This window comes from Carassius auratus, chromosome 22, assembly GCF_003368295.1.
Source record: "Carassius auratus strain Wakin chromosome 22, ASM336829v1, whole genome shotgun sequence".
Lineage (NCBI taxonomy): Eukaryota > Metazoa > Chordata > Actinopteri > Cypriniformes > Cyprinidae > Carassius > Carassius auratus.
This window is the reverse complement of record NC_039264.1, coordinates 30,877,907-30,895,905: the sequence shown is the minus strand read 5'-3', so window position 1 is coordinate 30,895,905 and position 17,999 is coordinate 30,877,907. Positions and strand designations below refer to the sequence as shown.

Sequence of the window (17,999 nt, the reverse complement as noted above, 5' to 3'; positions counted from 1 at the left end):
GACACTTTAAATTGGATAATATACAAACTGTCGTTGTATTATGCTGCTGCTGCTGCTAGGGGTGTATGCTTGCAATTAACTCCCTCCTCCAACCCCAACTCCACCAACTGAACCAGTAATCCGATCTAACTTTGTTTTTTCTTTACAGTCTCTTCATTGGAAGCAGTCTCTCACATTTTGTTTACAACTCACGTAATTGTGTTCACTTGCAGAATGCAAGCTTCTAGAGGGCACATAAGTCTGAAGTAACAAATTTAGGTAAATGGGTGCAGAGCCAGTGGTAGTTTTGTAGGCAAACATCAATGCCTTGAATTTTATGCGAGCAGCTATTGGAAGCCAGTGCAAATTGATAAACAGAGGTGTGACGTGTATTCTTTTTGGCTCATTAAAAATTAATCTTGCTGCCGCGTTCTGAATTAATTGTAAAGGTTTGATAGGATTGGCTGGAAGACCTGCCAAGAGGGCATTGCCATAGTCCAGCCTGGACAGAACAAGAGCTTGAACAAGGAGTTGTGCAGCATGTTCCGAAAGAAAGGGCTTGATCTTCTTGATGTTGAATAAAGCAAATCTGCAGGATTGGACAGTTTTAGCAATGTGGTCTGAGAAAGTCAGCTGATCATCAATCATAACTCCAAGGCTTCTAGCTGTTTTTGAAGGAGTTATGGTTGAAGTGCCTAACTTGATGGTGAAATTGTGACGGAACGATGGGTTTGCTGTAATCACAAGCAGTTCTGTCTTGGCAAGGTTGAATTGAAGGTGATGGTCCATCATCCAGGAAGAAATGTCTGTTAGACAAGCTGAGATGCGAATAGCTACCGTCGGATCATCAGGATGGAATGAGAGGTAGAGTTGAGTGTCATCAGCATAGCAGTGGTATGAAAAGCCATGTTTCTGAATGACAGAACCTAATGATGCCATGTAGACAGAGAAGAGAAGTGGTCCAAGAACTGAGCCCTGAGGCACCCCATTAGTTAGATGTTGAGAATATATGCTTCTAATATATATATGCTTATAATGGTTCTGTTCTGTACCCCAGTGGGGTTTGTGTTGCTGCTCTCCCCACTTTGTCCAAGCATGGCTGCATGGACAGGCATGTGGAGTGTTGCCCAGAACATAACCATACCGCCAACACTAACTGTATGCAATTATAATTGTCATAAATATACTTGACGGAAGTGGTCCTGATTGAAATCAACATTAAGATGTCATAACTCTTTAAAAATGTTTAGCACTTAAAATTTTAATTAAATCAATAAATTTGAATTTTTAACTTGCACTTATACATTAAATTAAATTAAGTAGTGGCAACAGAGCCACTGAATTATTTTTTAGAGTATAGGGGCTTGATTCACGAAGCATTCTTAAGAAGAAATTTCTTCTTAACTGCCATTTTCTTCTTATTTTTGAACTTTAGAAAAAAATTCAGAATATTTTGTATTCCCAAAAATTAATCTTAAGAATATTCTTTTCTTTTTTTTTCTTGAGATTGTTCTTAAGACAAAACTTAAAAATAATTCAAATTCTTGAAAAGAATCTTCTTAGAAATCATTGTAAATAACTAATTTAAATTTAGGACAGCCCCAGACTTTATTATTTATTATTTATAATTATTTAATGAATTTATTGGGTTATTTCAAATGAATTGTTACATTAAGCATAACAACAACAGCTACATATAATACATAGTAGGACTATTAATAGGGATGTGCACAGGTTTTCTGAAGTGACAGCGATGACTGATAATATAAACAATGATCGTTCATGATTAGCCTTTTGTTGACTTCAAAACTCAGTAACAACTCTAAAACGACAATCTTTGGCAGTAATCAGCGCATATGAATGGGCAGGAGGCATTTGCTGTAGAAGTATTCTAAGCTATTCTAAAAGTAACTGTTCAAAAACTGACAGCATTAAAAATGTGAACCTGAGTGCCAGTCAAAGTCAGAAGATCATTCTTATGAACTTGGTGGAATTCATCTTAAGAAATTTCTTAACTAATTTCTTGAAGATTTTCGTGAATCCAGCCCCAGGTTTTGACTGCAAATGTCACATCAGTAACGAATTGCCCAGTAATGAAACTAAAAGTAATTAGGCAGACAGTTGCCTTTTACCCACTGTGAGCTTCACGTAGATGATTGTAATATCAATAGCACACTCGGCACGTGGGCGTGGTCACATTACATATAATGAAGGGAGACGTGAAAGACTGGACATCTCATTGTTTTCATATGGATTACTTTATCACAGAATAATCGATAAGACTTGCTCAGTTTAAGAGTAGACACGTCATGCTTTCTATAGATCTATCTCATGTCTCTGTGTTGAGTATTTGCTGAATTAAAGTTCATTTTAATGACGCGTTTCTAAATGAAGATCACGCAGAACTAAGGTGGCAGACAGCACACTCTATTTTATAAATGCACAAAGTTTTATTGTTATTATGTGTATACAATTAAAAGTACACTCTTTACAGACTCGATTGATGTATTGCTCTTATCTGTACGATCAAAACTTGTGTAATTTAACCTGTTAGCCTGCACCCCGACACAGGCCTCCTCAACGCCCCTCAACTCACACGTGTCAGTGTTTATGAATCGATTAAATGAAACGGGACAAATTTAATCTTGACAAACTGTATATTATTATAAAGATCTAAGCCTCAATCATCGACGACAGTTCGCTGTTTTTCAATGGAAAGCTTATAAAGACTGTATTTGCTACATTTGTGCAAGCAGTACACATAAAAACATGAATAATGGAAACGCAGTACATACCAGATCCATCGTAATAACGAGACCTAAACACATCCACAGCTGTAAATCCCGGTTTAGTTAGAAAGGTAAGGGTCCACTGAACGACATCTCATTGAGCATATTTGGTCCAGTGAAGCAATAACGTTGTAATATTGATCATAATTCCTTTGTTTACATTTCAGTTCTTCAGCGACAGAACTGTTTGTGTCCATTATGGAATAGCTCAGGCTAAGAAACTGCGTCTTGGTAGTAAAAAAACAGCATGGTTTTGTAGCATACAGTGTCACAAACAGAATGAGATGATCCACACAAAAATAGTGAACGAAAGATATTATAGTAAGTATATTTGAATTCTGGCGCTCTCTCGTGACGCACCTGTCAACTGATGGAGGCGGAACTTATAGCGATCGCCTTTTTTTGTTTTGTTTTATTTTTCAACAGTTTTAATATATGAGAAAGTGTGTTTTATGCTGAATGTGAATGTATCTGCATGATTACCATCTGTTTGAGTGCAAATCAGCTCGCTATTTCTGTATGATCACGGCTATCAAAGTGAACGCGTCTATATGAATAGAGAGAGTGGATTATTTACTTTATGGCGCATTTGTGTTATTACCATCTGTAAAAGTGGCCATCAGCATTTATTTGCATTGTAATTCATTCTAAATGCTGCATTTCTAGCAATCCCAGGATTTCCTGTAATTGAAAGTGACGTGACATTCAGCCAAGTATGGTGACCCATACTCAGAATTTGTGCTCTGCATTTAACCCATCCGAAGTGCACACACACAGAGCAGTGAACACACACCCGGAGTAGTGGGCAGCCATTTGTGCTGCGGCGCCCGGGGAGCAGTTGGGGGTTCGATGCCTTGCTCAAGGGCACCTAAGTCGTGGTATTGAAGGTGGAGAGAGAACTGTACATGCACTCCCCGATGTACATGCACATGCATCTCTTTTTATTTTTATTATTTTTCTTACAGAAATGATTCTTAATGTATTTTTCTAGTGCTCAAATAAATCACTTAGACATCAAGTTTATGTCTAGTGTTTTATAATTGAAAAAAAAAACTATGCAGTGGTATGCTTAATGACTAAATAGTTTGTAGAAGCCTTCAATACATTTGGTAAATATTTATTATATTTGGGTTGGGGGTGGGGGGTGGGGGGTGTAGACAGTCTCATCAAAATATTTGCAGGAGCCACATTTTCCAAGATTTTTTATTCAGATTTGAAATAGAAACTCATGAGACATGTGACTTTCAACCCATGACTTTTCTAGATTGCTCTAGGACTGATTTCATGTATTTTTATATCAAATAAGTGTGGTAAAAAAAAATTCAAGGCACTTCAGTGTCTATAACTTTTAATATTTTTGAGCATTATCAAATCTGGTTGATAAAAAGTAAAGCCCAAAGGGTGGTCTTTCCAAAGACACAAAAACACCGAACCCCCAACTGCTCCCCGGGCGCCGCAGCATAAATGGCTGCCCACTGCTCCGGGTGTGTGTTCATTCTGTGTGTGTGTGTCTGTGTGTGTGTGTTTGTGTGTGTGTGTGTGTGTTCACTGCTGTGTGCGTGCGCACTTTGGATGGGTTAAATGCAGAGCACGAATTCTGAATATGGATCACCAAACTTGGCTGTATGTCACTTCACTAATCACAGTATATAATAATATAGGCTTAGCTATAAACAAAAATAATAATAATAATAAGTTAAAGCGAAACAAAAGGTAAGGTTGGGCTTACCTCTTATTCGGGACTAATCCAAACATTTCCATATTCGTGATGTTGCCCATTTGAACTGTTATTCATTAGGTAAAATAGACTTTGTAGTTCACACGTGTTTCAGTATTGACGGAAAAAAATGATTGTGAGCAAAAATGTCAAAGTGGACCGCTGCTCACGCAGAATGGCATGGTAAATGGCAGCGCTGTTTCCAGTGAATATGTGCACGAGGCACCTGCGCGAGTGTATGTAGGCATATTATATATAGATATTATTTACATTTACATTTATTCATTTAGCAGACGCTTTTATCCAAAGCGACTTACAGATGAAGACAGTGGAAGCAATCAAAAACAACAAAAAGAGCAATGACATATAAGTGCTATAACAAGTCTCAGTTAGGTTAACACAGTACACGTATCATGGGATTTTAAATAATATAATAAATAAAAAGAAAACCGATAGAATAAAAAAAAGAATAGAGCAAGCTAGTTAGAGGTCTTTACACATACACACATATATATAATTGCATAATAAATGAAAAGAAAAATAGAGTACAAAAAGATTAGAAAGGTAGTTAGATTTTTTAAGAATAGAATTAGAATATTGAGTGATAAAGTTAGAGGGTCAAATAAAGATGGAAGAGATGTGTTTTAAGCCGATTCTTGAAGATGGCTAAGGACTCAGCTGCTCGGATTGAGTTGGGAAGGTCATTCCACCAGGAGGGAACATTTAATTTAAAAGTCTGTAAAAGTGACTTTTTGCTTCTTTTGGATGGCACAATAAAGCGACGTTCACTTGCAGAACGCAAGCTTCTAGAGGGCACATAAGTCTGAAGTAACAAATTTAGGTAAATGGGTGCAGAGCCAGTGGTAGTTTTGTAGGCAAACATCAATACCTTGAATTTTATGCGAGCAGCTATTGGAAGCCTGTGCAAATTGATAAACAGAGGTGTGACGTGTATTCTTTTTGGCTCATTAAAAATTAATCTTGCTGCCGCGTTCTGAATTAATTGTAAAGGTTTGATAGAATTGGCTGGAAGACCTGCCAAGAGGGCATTGCAATAGTCCAGCCTGGACAGAACAAGAGCTTGAACAAGGAGTTGTGCAGCATGTTCCGAAAGAAAGGGCTTGATCTTCTTGATGTTGAATAAAGCAAATCTGCAGGATCGGACCATTTTAGCAATGTGGTCTGAGAAACTCAGCTGATCATCAATCATAACTCCAAGCCTTCTAGCTGTTTTTGAAGGAGTTATGGTTGAAGTGCCTAACTTGATGGTGAAATTGTGATGGAACGATGGGTTTGCTGGAATCACAAGCAGTTCTGTCTTGGCAAGGTTGAGTTGAAGGTGATGGTCCATCATCCAGGAAGAAATGTCTGTTAGACAAGCTGAGATGCGAATAGCTACCGTCGGATCATCTGGATGGAATGAGAGGTAGAGTTGAGTGTCATCACCATAGCAGTGGTATGAAAAGCCATGTTTCTGAATGACAGAACCTAATGATGCCATGTAGACAGAGAAGAGAAGACGTCCAAGAACTGAGCCCTGACGCACCCCAGTAGTTAGATGTTGTGACTTGGACCCCTCACCTCTCCAAGATACTTTGAAGGACCTATCTGATAGGTAAGACTCAAACCATTGAAGTGTGGTTCCTGAAATGCCATTTGCCAGTAGGGTTGATAGGAGGATCTGGTGATTAACCGTGTCAAAAGCAGCGGACAGATCAAGCAGGTTAAGTACTGAAGATTTGGATTCTGCTCTTGCCAGTCTTAGAGCTTCAACAACTGAGAGCAAGGCCGTCTCAGTTGAATGTCCACTTCTGAATCCAGATTGGTTGCTGTCAAGGAGATTGTTGTGTGTGAGAAATGTAGAGACTTGTTTGAACACAGCTCTTTCAAGTGTTTTTGCAATGAAAGGAAGAAGAGAAACTGGTCTGTAGTTCTCTAAAAGAGATGGGTTGAGGTTGGGTTTCTTAAGTAGTGGAGTTATACGTGCCTGTCTAAATGATGAGGGGAAAACACCAGTGTGGAGGGAAGTGTTGATGATGTGAGTGAGTGCAGGTATAACTGCAGGAGAAATGGCTTGAAGAAGATGAGATGGAATAGGATCAAGCGGGCAAGTAGTAGGGTGATTAGAAAGGATGAGTTTTGAGACTTCTGCCTCAGAGAGTGAAGAGAAGGATGTAAATGAGTGTAAGTTTGGTGGTGATATGAGCTTGAATGAATGTGGTGTGGAAAATTGTGCACTAATGTGTTTAATTTTATAAATGAAAAACGTTGCGAAGTCGTCAGCTATTAGAGATGAAGCAGGAGGGGGAAAAGGAGGACAAAGAAGTGAGGAAAATGTTTTAAAAAGCATGCGAGAGTTAGATGAATTGTTAATTTTGTTATGGTAGTATGTCTTTTTAGCAGAGGAGACGTTAGCAGAGAAAGAAGATAGGAGTGACTGATACACAATAAGGTCAGTAGTATTTTTGGACTTGCGCCACACCCTTTCAGAAGCTCTAAGCTTAGACTGGTGTTCGCATAGAACATCAGATAACCAAGGGGTAGAAGGGGTGTTACGGGCTGGCCTGGAAGATAAGGGGCAAACAGTGTCTAAACAAGATGTAAGAGTGGAGCAGAAAGTATCAGTAGCACTGTTCGCGTCCAAAGATGCAAACAGTTTAGGGGAAGGAAGTGAAGATGAAACCATTGCAGATAGCCGGGAGGGTGAAAGTGTGCGTAGGTTACGTCGAAAGATGACATATGGAGGGGTAAGTGATGTGTCAGGGACCATGTTGAGGTTAAGAGTGAGGAGGAAGTGATCCGACGTGTGCAGTGGAGTATCCAGAACATGATCAGCAGAGCAGTGTCGTGTATAAATAAGGTCCAGTTGGTTGCCTGATTTGTGTGTAGCAGTAGTTGACACGCGGTTGAGATCAAAAGAGGAAAGCAGAGAGTGGAAATCCGCAAACAGAGGTTTATCTAGATGGATGTTGAAATCTCCAAGCATAACTAGGGGAGTAATATCCTCAGAAAAGGTTGAGAGCAACGCATCTAATTCATCCAAAAAGTTACCCAGTGGTCCTGGGGGTCGATAGACAACTACAAAATGTATTTTAAAAGGGTAGGGTATATTATATGCAATGACTGTATAATAGCAATAGCATGCAGTAAGAGCTTTTGTGTAAAGGTGTTTATTTAAATTTTTTGATGCATGCCTAAGACTATCCCCATTTTGAAATTAACTCACTATAAATTTAATGGTTTTAAGGAAGTTACAATGTTATATTATAATGTTATTGTTGTTTTACTTCATCCTTTCATCTCAGTTTACAAACCAATATTTAACAATTACAGTCAGTTTGCAATCTGTCCCTTTGCACCACCTGGCAGTATCTTTTTCAAATGATTTTAACATGCAACTGACTTTCAGTTAATGCCGCGGCCCTATGGCGGCGGTACACGCAGCTGTATTACCCATTCTGGTTGTCCACCTACAGTAGTAGGGCTGTATTAGCAGCTTACATTTGATAAACAGTTACTGCTATGATAAAAATAACTTGTATGTAGGATTAAAAATCTACATGCATCACATTTAATGTCAAACAACAAATATTTTAGCAAAATGCATAGTTTATACAGAAATATTGCACCATTATTCTGTTGCGCTCCATCTGTTTAGTGCGCAGCAGCGCTCGTTCACTCATGTAAGCCTCGCCCACTCCTGACAGCAAAATGGATATATTTGCATGACTTTCTTAACATTTACAGATGAAAAATATACCTATGATGTGTCAGTTATGCACAGAGGAAAGTACAACGTCTCAAATGCATTAAACGGCACAAATATTCGCTGTTTGCCATTGTGGATCAATTTGATCCATGATCGACATTATGGGCTGCTTAAGAAGCCTTTAAAGCCTTTTAAGCTTACATATCAAATTATCCTGACTCATTGAACCTGGGTCAAATTGTCGTTTATGAAACTGCTGTAGTCCCGATTGATTTGTTAGGTTATTTCAAGTCAACTTTTGGACTTTAATCCTCTGCTTTTCTTATCATCTTTTATGAAGCAGCCCCCTGTAATACAGTGTTGTTGTTTTTTCTGTTATTAGTGTAATTAGTTTTCTCCTTATAGGACAGATAAACTTAATCTAGTGCTTAAATAGAAACTTCTCTTTAACCACATTAACTTAATAATAAAGCTGCACAATAGCTGCAGCTTATAGCTATTTGTCCTCAATTAAAAAAATAGCAAGAGTTTCTCTAATATTTTGCCTTAACCACATTTAATTTTATTCACCATTTTAACAGGCTGCAATATGAGACATTAGATTCAGACTTCCAGATTAACAGGAAACATAAGAATTTTACAGTCAAACTCCTAGGAATCTTCCAGGTAGGAAAAATATTTCATAAATGTTTATAACAAACAAATTAGTTACTTGACAATGTTTCTTATTTTGTTTAGAAATATTTTTAATTACTGAATATATAATTTGGACTAAATGAATGTGGATTTGGTTTCATTTTGTTATTTTTTTTCTTTTTTTTGTCTTGCTTTGTTTGTAGGATCTTGAGAAAAAAATAACCAATTTTCTAAAAAATGAGCTGGACATGTTTAAGAAAATTTTACAAAAAGAGGACATGCAATACTTTGTGAATTACTTTAATGATAACAGATGCAGTATTAAAGAAGCAGCTCTTGATCTCACGCTCTACTTCCTGAGAGAGATGAAGCAAGATGAAGCTGCTGATACTCTAGAAGGTAAAAGACTCCATTCGCTGCTTCTAGCGCTGTGTCAATCTGTTTTCTCTTCCACAATAACTGTTATGACTTATAGGGAGATCATTTGCTGTTCATATGGCTCTCATATTATGTGTTCATAACCTGCCGTATCTTCCAATTACAGACTTCCTTTAGACTTCCACATTCTCTTTTGTACATAACAATCCCAGAGACTAAACTGTGCATTTAATTCCTGTGTTTAGATGAGCTGATCTTCATTCATCAGCTAAAGTGTAGCCTAAAGAAGAAGTATCAATGTGTGTCTGAAGGAATTGCAAAGCAAGGTGACTCTACACTTCTGAAGAACATCTACACCGATCTCTATATCACTCAGGGTTGTAGTGAACAGGTCAATACTGAACATGAGGTGAGACAGATTGAAGTTGCTTCCAGACGTCATGAATCACAGGAGATCCAGGTTGAGTGCAAAAATTTATTTAAAGCACCTGAACAAGACAAGCTGATCAGAACTGTGCTGACAAAAGGAGTTGCTGGCATCGGAAAATCAGTCTCTGTGCAGAAGTTTGTTCTGGATTGGGCCGAAGGAAAAGAAAATCAAGATATCAGCTTCGTATTTCCTCTTCCATTTAGAGAGATGAACTTAAAGGAGCAAGAAAAACTAAGTTTGATGGACCTTATAACTCAGTTTTTCCCAGAGACAAAAGGACTGAACCTCACCAGAAGAAATCGATTCAAAGTCTTGTTTATTCTTGATGGATTGGATGAATGTCGACTTCCTGTAAACTTTAAGGATAATGAGACGTGGTCTGATGTATCATCACCAGCCTCTCTAGATGTTCTCCTGACGAACCTCATCAAGGGAAATCTGCTTCCTTCTGCTCTCATCTGGATCACCAGCAGACCAGCAGCTGCCAGTAAGATTCCTCCTGACTGTATCGACCGGCTGACAGAGATACGAGGATTCAATGATGCACAAAAGGAGGAGTACTTCAGAAAAAGATTCACGGATGAGAATCAGGCCAAAGAAATCATTGATCATGTTAAACAATCAAAGAGTCTCTATATCATGTGCCACATCCCAGTCTTCTGCTGGATTTCAGCCACTGTTCTCCAGAACATATTAGAGGAGAAAAGAAATAATGTTGTGAAAAACAATCAGGCTGATGATGCCTCCAAAACACTGCAGGAGTCAAATACTGAAGACACCCCTAAGACTCTGACACAAATGTACACACACTTCCTCAGATTTCAGATCCAGCAGAGCAGACGAAAGTATGATGGAGAACATACACCAGATGTTTCCTGGGATAAAGATGCCATCTTTTCACTGGGGAAACTGGCATTTGATCAGCTGGAAAGAAACAATGTGATCTTCTATGACACAGATCTGGAAGCCTGTGGTATTGACGTCTATAAGGCATCAGTGTACTCAGGCATGTGTACCCAGATCTTTAAGGAGGAAACGGGGATCACTCTTGGTACCATGTACTGCTTCATTCATTTGAGCATTCAAGAGTTTATTGCAGCTCTTTATGCACATCTGTTTCTAGATGTCAACAAGAAATATGTGTTTGATCAAGACTCTACAGAACAGGAAAACAAAAGTGAAACCGTGATTGATTTGCTCAAGACTGCAGTGGACAAGGCACTAGAGAGTGATAATGGACACCTGGATCTTTTTCTTCGATTCCTCCTTGGTTTGTCACTCCAGTCCAATCAGAGACTCTTACAGGGTCTGTTGACACAGCAAGATGACAATGACCAGAGCAAAAAAGAAATAGTTCAGTACATCAAGCAGAAATTTGAAGCCAATCTGTCTCCAGAGAGATCCATCAATCTGTTCTACTGTCTGAATGAACTGAACGACCAAACTCTGGTGAAAGACATTCAGACCCACCTTAGCAAAGGAAATCTCTCATCTGCTGATCTTTCACCTGCCCAGTGGTCTGCTTTGGTCTTTGTGTTGTTGACATCAGAGGAGGAGCTGGAGGAGTTTGAGCTTCAGAAATTCAAGAAATCAGACGAGTGTCTAATTAGATTATCAGCAGTCATCAAAACCTGCAAAAGAGCTCTGTAAGTTATTTATTATACTTTGTCATGTTTTGTTCTCATCTTAAAATTGCATTTATCTACATTGATCCAGGTTTGGATACCCCTGATCTATAGTGTTTTTTAATCATATACCAATTTTAAGTATATATCTATTTTATGGTTAAATCATAACACGTTTTTTTTTTTACTTTTTTTTTTTTCTTTAAAGATGTCAGTGCTTTGGAATTAAAGTGCAATGCTATTTTATTAGATTTACATGGGTTTTATGTAGAAATATCTCTTTTCAGCAAAACAAACTGTTTAGTTAGCTGCAGTAAGAAGCACATCATGTTGTTATAAAACACATTGTTCCATAGTTATTTCTACTCCAATATGCAGTTAATATTCTTAAACTTTTGCTATATAGGAGATATACTCTTGCATAACCTCAATTAATAAATGATTAACCTCCAGATTCTCCACCTCAAGACACTCTTTAAGATAACAGAACAGCACTTTTAAATGTAGAACTCATTGCCATTAATGATATAAGCCTATTATTAATTTACATATTTTAAGTTTTATTCAAGCATGCTAGTTTGCTTTATCTAGGAATTTTAATCAATAAAATTCTAATATATATGCAGTATATTTATTCTTCATGTAAAAATAATTGGTACTTTAATTTTTGTATTTAACAGATATATTACATGTATCTAACTCTGTGATTTGATTTATTTCTCTTGTAGGCTAAATGATTGTGACTTATCTGACAAAAGCTGTCTAGATCTGGCTTCAGTTCTTGGTTCAGATTCCAATCTGAAAGAGCTAAACATGAACAATAATAATCTGCAGGATTCAGGAGTGAAGCTACTCTGCACTGGACTGAAGAATATAAACTGCAAATTAGAGATACTGAAGTAAGTTTTATGAAAATCCCTAGTGTTTAGTTAGAACTCAGATCCATCTGTTAACATGGACCTCGATAATTTGCCACAGAATTGAGGACAGAACTGCTTCAGCTCAGTGAAATTTGTAGGCTTTAATTTAATTCTCTCTCCCTCCTTAAAACTCTACATTCCAGGTCCTACCACAGCATTCCAATGTAGTTTAAGAGTGGACTTATGTTAGGCCATTTCAAAACTAAAATTTTCTTGTTTTCAACCATTCTGAGGTTTGTATGTTGTGGATCTTTTAGATGAAATGCTTTCACACCTGTTGAATTATAGATAATTGGAACCTTAAAGGGGTCATGTACTGCATTTTAAAAAAATGTATAATGTTCTCTGTGATGCACCTACAATGTTAACAATATTTTTACATAAACGTCATCATTTAGATATAATAGGCTATTTTTTATACAGATTTTGACAGTACAATACAATGTAATATTTATTTGTAAATCACATTTAAAAACAACCAAAGTTGACCAAAGTGCTGTACAGAACCGAATAAAAATTCAGAAATAAGATGAATAAAAAGGGGCATTGCAAGATAGAGAGAATAGATATGTCTTTAGAGCAGACTTAAAAGCAGAAATAGAGGGGGCTAATCTAATATGAAGAGGTAAATTGATCCAGAATTTCGGTCCTGCAGTTGCTTAATCACCTCATGTTTTAAGTCTAGATCTGGGCACAATGAGTAGACAGAGATCTCTGGATCTCAATGTTCTAGAAGGGGTGTAAGGATGGAGCAGGGCAGTCAGGTACTGAGGGGCCAAATTATTGAGGGCGTTATAAACAAATAACAGAATTTTAAAATAAATTCCATATTTTTATAGGTGTGCAGTGCAGTGCAGGTAAAATAAAAGTTACTGGCTCATACTTGCGGGTGCCAGAGAGTAGTCTAGCAGCTGAATTATGCACTAGCTGTGGACAAGAGAGGGAAGACTGAGAAGCACCAAAATAAAGTGAATTACAATAGTCTAAACAAGTTGTCACGAAAGCATGGAACACTGTTTGGAAGTTACTCTGTGATGAGAAAGGTTTGACTTTAGAAAGTTGATGGAGATGAAAAAAGCATGATTTTACAACAGCACTGATCTATTCTCTCTATCTTTCAATACCCCTTGATCGTTGGTTTAATTATTGTTTTGTCGTGTTTTATTCATCTAATTTCTGAAAACTTCTTCTAAATGTGCCAACAATGGCTTTACGCCATTTTTATCATTGTGCTGTAAAGGAAAATTGATCTGAGTATCATCAGCATATAGATGAGATGATAGATTATATTTGTTAAAATGGAAGCCAGAGGTACAGATGTACAGGGTGAAAAATACCGGCCCGAGGATTGATCCCTGTGGAACTCCCCAATTAAGAGGTATACAAGAGAAGGTCTGATGACCAATACAAACACTAAAACATATTTATTTATTCTTTATTTGACAGGGACAATGGACAATAAAGTATTACCCCAGAATTAGCTACAGAGCTAAATTTCATCTGCTGTACCTGGGCAGGAGTACACCAAATTATCAATAAAAATAACATACAAATTAAACACGGTAGAATACAAGAAGTATAAAAACATATTCAAAAATCATTACCTTGTATAATCAATGACCACAAACCTGACTTGCCTTTAAAAATATTTTCAAATGTAATTTAAACTGCGAAAAGTTAGTACACTGTCTAATATCAGTTGGTAAACTATTCCAATTAGCAGCTTTTACACAAAAAGCTGATCGACCAAAATCAGTTTTTATAAAATGCGCTTCACAGTCACCTCTTAAACAAGACTCTTGTCTGTCTTATGCTGTCATTGTGCAATGAAGCAAACATATTTAAAGGTGGAGGTGCAAGATCATTCATAATTTTATACATTAAACTACAACAATTTTTTTTTAAATAAAGAGATTTTTTCTGAATTATAAGAAAATGATGATGTCTGTCAGTTTTCTTATCAAACACTGGTATAGCATGTTTGCATAAACTATGTAAAGGTCTAAGAGTAGATTTTCCTGCTTGAGACCATGAAGTAATGCAGTAAGAAAGAAATGAGAAATGATTAAAGAGTGCAGAAAGATTCTTGCAGCTTCTGCTGAAAGTTAACTCCATATAAATTAAAAATGTCTATGTTTTTAAAATTTTAAGTGAGTGTCTAAAATAACTCCAAGGTATTTAAAATCCGATACAGTTTGTTATCTTTCACCATTTACTAATATATCTTGTATAACCTCCATATTTCTAATCTTAAAATACATACAAGCAGTTTTCTGGATGTTTAACGATAAACAATTTAAAATGATTAAACCAGTCTGAGATTTTGGTCATAACAGCAGATAGATTTTATGATACCTGTTCATTTGTTTTAGCATGTACATAAATCACAGTATCGTCTGCATACATTTGAATAAATGCATCAGAACAAACATCTGGAAGATCATTCAAGTACAAACTAAAAAGTAGAGGTCCTAGTATGGACTCCTGAGGTACCCCTGGTGAACAGTATCTTGTTGAAGATATACATGTTTTAATCCGGGTGCATTGTTTCCTTGATGTTAGATAAGACTTAATTTAATTGTTTGCACAGAAAAAATTAAATGTGTTAATTTAGATAATAAAATATTATGGTTTAAAGTGTCAAATGCTTTTTGCAGATCGAAAAAACATTGCACCCACAACCCCACCCCTTATCTAATTTTAATCACACTTGCTCAATGAAATAACATACAGCAGTCTCCGTAGAGTGCTGTTTATGAAACCCAAATTGCATAGGGCACAATAAATTATTTTGTGTGTCTAAAGAATTTACAATTTGCTTAGTTACTACTCTTTCTATTATTTTAGATACAGCTGAAAAAAATTAGATTGGCCTATAATTTGCTACATTTATTGGATCATCTGCTTTGAAGACTGGGGTAACTATCCCAGTTTTCTATCAATTTATAGGGCACAATAAATTATTTTGTGTCTCTAAAGAATTTACAATTTGCTCAGTTACTACTCTTTCTATTATTTTAGATACATCTTAAAAAAATGAGATTGGCCTATAATTTGCTACATTTATTGGATCACCTGGTTTGGTTTTATAGCAATTTGGAAAAATAGATTTCTTAACCCTTAATCACTGTTTGGGGTCATTCTGACCCCACTGGACTTTTCCTTCATTTTTTAAAAGCGTTATCTTCATCTCAGGGGAATGAAACTCTGTGACTTTTGTGGTTGTTCTAAAGGTGTGTAATTTTATTTACTGTTTAAGGTGTTTGGGGTCAAAATAACCCCACATTGAAAATGAATTGGAAAATTAAAAAAATGACTTTTTTAAAATTTTGTTTGTCAAAAAAATAAAAGTAAATCCATTATAAATCTGAAATTTTCTACATATAAACAAAGGTATATTGCCGGCCCGAGATTCGAACCCACAACCCTAGGGTTAGGAGTCAAACTCTCTAACCACTAGGTCACGACTTCCCTAAATCAACTAAACTGGCATAAAATCAACTAAACTGCCATAAATCTGAAAAATTGTCACATGCAACATGGAACAAGCATGTTCCCACACACACACACACACAGAAAAAGGGCAGATAAAAGAAAGATGAAATGCAGCTGAACTTTTGCACTCTGAGAAATGTGCAAAAGCAGATAATTCAAAATATATCAGACAACAACAACAAACTCAAACGTTGACAAAAATACAGATTTTTTATGTATTTAACATGTTTAAATATATATTCACAAAATATGTATCATAAAGTTGTGAGAAGTTGAAGCATAAAAAAATGAAGTGAAAATGAATGAGTCTCTGTGGACCTCTGTTGGATACATGTGATCATTGCACTTTAATTCCTTAACCTTAAGAAAAAAAGTTTTTCGACTAACCTCCAGATGGCAGTATTCTATCCCTAACACATAGAGCAATGTCCAAAAACTATTTAAATTAAATTTATGCATTTAACAGACACTTTACAGTGCATTCAGGCTATCAATTTTTACCAACATGTGTTCTCGGGGAATCGAACCCCCAGCCTTATGCTTGGTGGTGCAAATGCTCTACCAATTGAGCTATAGGAACACTAATCAGATAACTATTTAGTAACTATTTAGAACTATTTAGATTTAAGATCATCATCAAGTCAGATAAGAATGGAACCACTAAAAGACTGTGCCACCAAGGTCCACAGATGTCTCCAAACGTGTCAACAGGACCTTGTGGTCAGCCACAACTGACTGGGACATGTTTAAACAGGCTGCCACATGCAATAACACCACTGACCTCCAGGAGTACTCAGAGACTGTTACTGCCTACATCAATAAGTGTATTGATGATGTAACGGTCACAAAAACGATCACTGTCCGGGCCAACCAGAAGCCATGGATGACGGGGGAGGTCTACAGACTCCTGAAGACACGGAATGCTGCCTTCAGAGCTGGAGATGAAGTGGGCCTGAGAACAGCTAGGGCCAACCTGTCCCGTGGCATCAGAGAGGCTAAGAGACAGCACTCCAGGAGGATAGCTCACCAATTCAGCGACAGCAGAGACACTAGGAACCTGTGGCAGGGGATACAGACCATTACGGACTACAAGCCCCCACCACGGACCTGTGACAACAACATCTCTCTGCTGAACGAGCTGAACACCTTCTTCGCTCGCTTTGAGCAACAAAACAGCACCACGGCACAGAAGACTCCATCTCCTCCCGGCGACCAGGTGATGACGCTGACCCCAGACAGCGTGAGGAGATCCTTCAGCAGGATCAATGCCCGCAAAGCTCCGGGTCCTGACAACATCCCTGGGCGTGTACTGAGAGACTGTGCAGCAGAACTCACTGATGTCTTCACAGACATTTTTAACATCTCACTGAGTCAGGCTGTTGTTCCCACATGCTTTAAAACTACCACTATCATCCCAGTCCCGAAGAAGCCATCTCCATCCTGCTTCAATGACTACCGTCCTGTTGCACTTACCCCCATCCTCATGAAGTGCTTTGAACGGCTAGTCATGCACCACATCAAGTCTGCCCTCCCCCCCTCCCTGGACCCCTTCCAGTTTGCATATCGGTCCAACCGGTCGACCGATGATGCCATCTCCACTGCCGTCCACTCAGCACTCACCCATCTGGAAAAAAAGGACTCTTATGTCAGAATGCTGTTCATAGACTTCAGTTCAGCATTCAACACAATCATCCCTCAACAGCTCTTTTACAAACTGATCCAGCTGGGGCTCAACACTTCGCTGTGCAACTGGCTGTTGGACTTTCTGACTGGAAGACCTCAGGCAGTACGGGTCGGCAGCAACACATCCAGCACCATCACACTGAACACTGGGGCCCCCCAAGGATGTGTGCTGAGCCCCCTCCTCTTCACTCTGCTGACCCATGACTGCACACCGTCACACAGCTCCAACCTCTTTATTAAGTTTGCAGATGACACGACGGTGGTGGGTCTCATTAGCAACAAACATGAGACAAACTACAGGAGTGAGGTGAGCCGCCTGGCTGGGTGGTGCAGTGACAACAATCTCTCTCTGAACGTGGAGAAGACGAAGGAGATTGTTGTAGACTTCAGGAGAGCACACACTCAGCATGTTCCTCTGACCATCAACGGTGCGACTGTGGAGAGAGTGAGCAGCACCAAGTTCCTGGGTGTGCACATCACAGAGGACCTCTCCTGGACTGAAAATACTGCAGCACTAGCCAAGAAATCACAACAGCGTCTCTACTTCCTCCGCAAACTGAGAAGAGCCAGAGCCCCGTCCCCCATCATGTACACCTTCTACAGAGGCACCATCGAGAGCATCCTGACGAGCTGCATCA

At 38.0% G+C, this 17,999-nt stretch overlaps 1 protein-coding gene across 1 annotated transcript in view; it reads left to right on the top strand.

Annotated features, from left to right (window-relative positions):
- LOC113040335 (protein NLRC3-like) overlaps positions 1 to 11,288 on the top strand; it is a 28,097-nt gene extending 16,809 nt beyond the window's left edge. Inside the window, exons 3-5 of the mRNA XM_026198690.1 lie at positions 8,776 to 8,860; positions 9,034 to 9,229; positions 9,454 to 11,288. Of these exons, the coding sequence (XP_026054475.1) occupies positions 8,776 to 8,860; positions 9,034 to 9,229; positions 9,454 to 11,288 (2,116 nt within the window). The remainder of the gene's footprint in view (positions 1 to 8,775; positions 8,861 to 9,033; positions 9,230 to 9,453) is intronic.
- Positions 11,289 to 17,999: the final 6,711 nt, after the last annotated feature.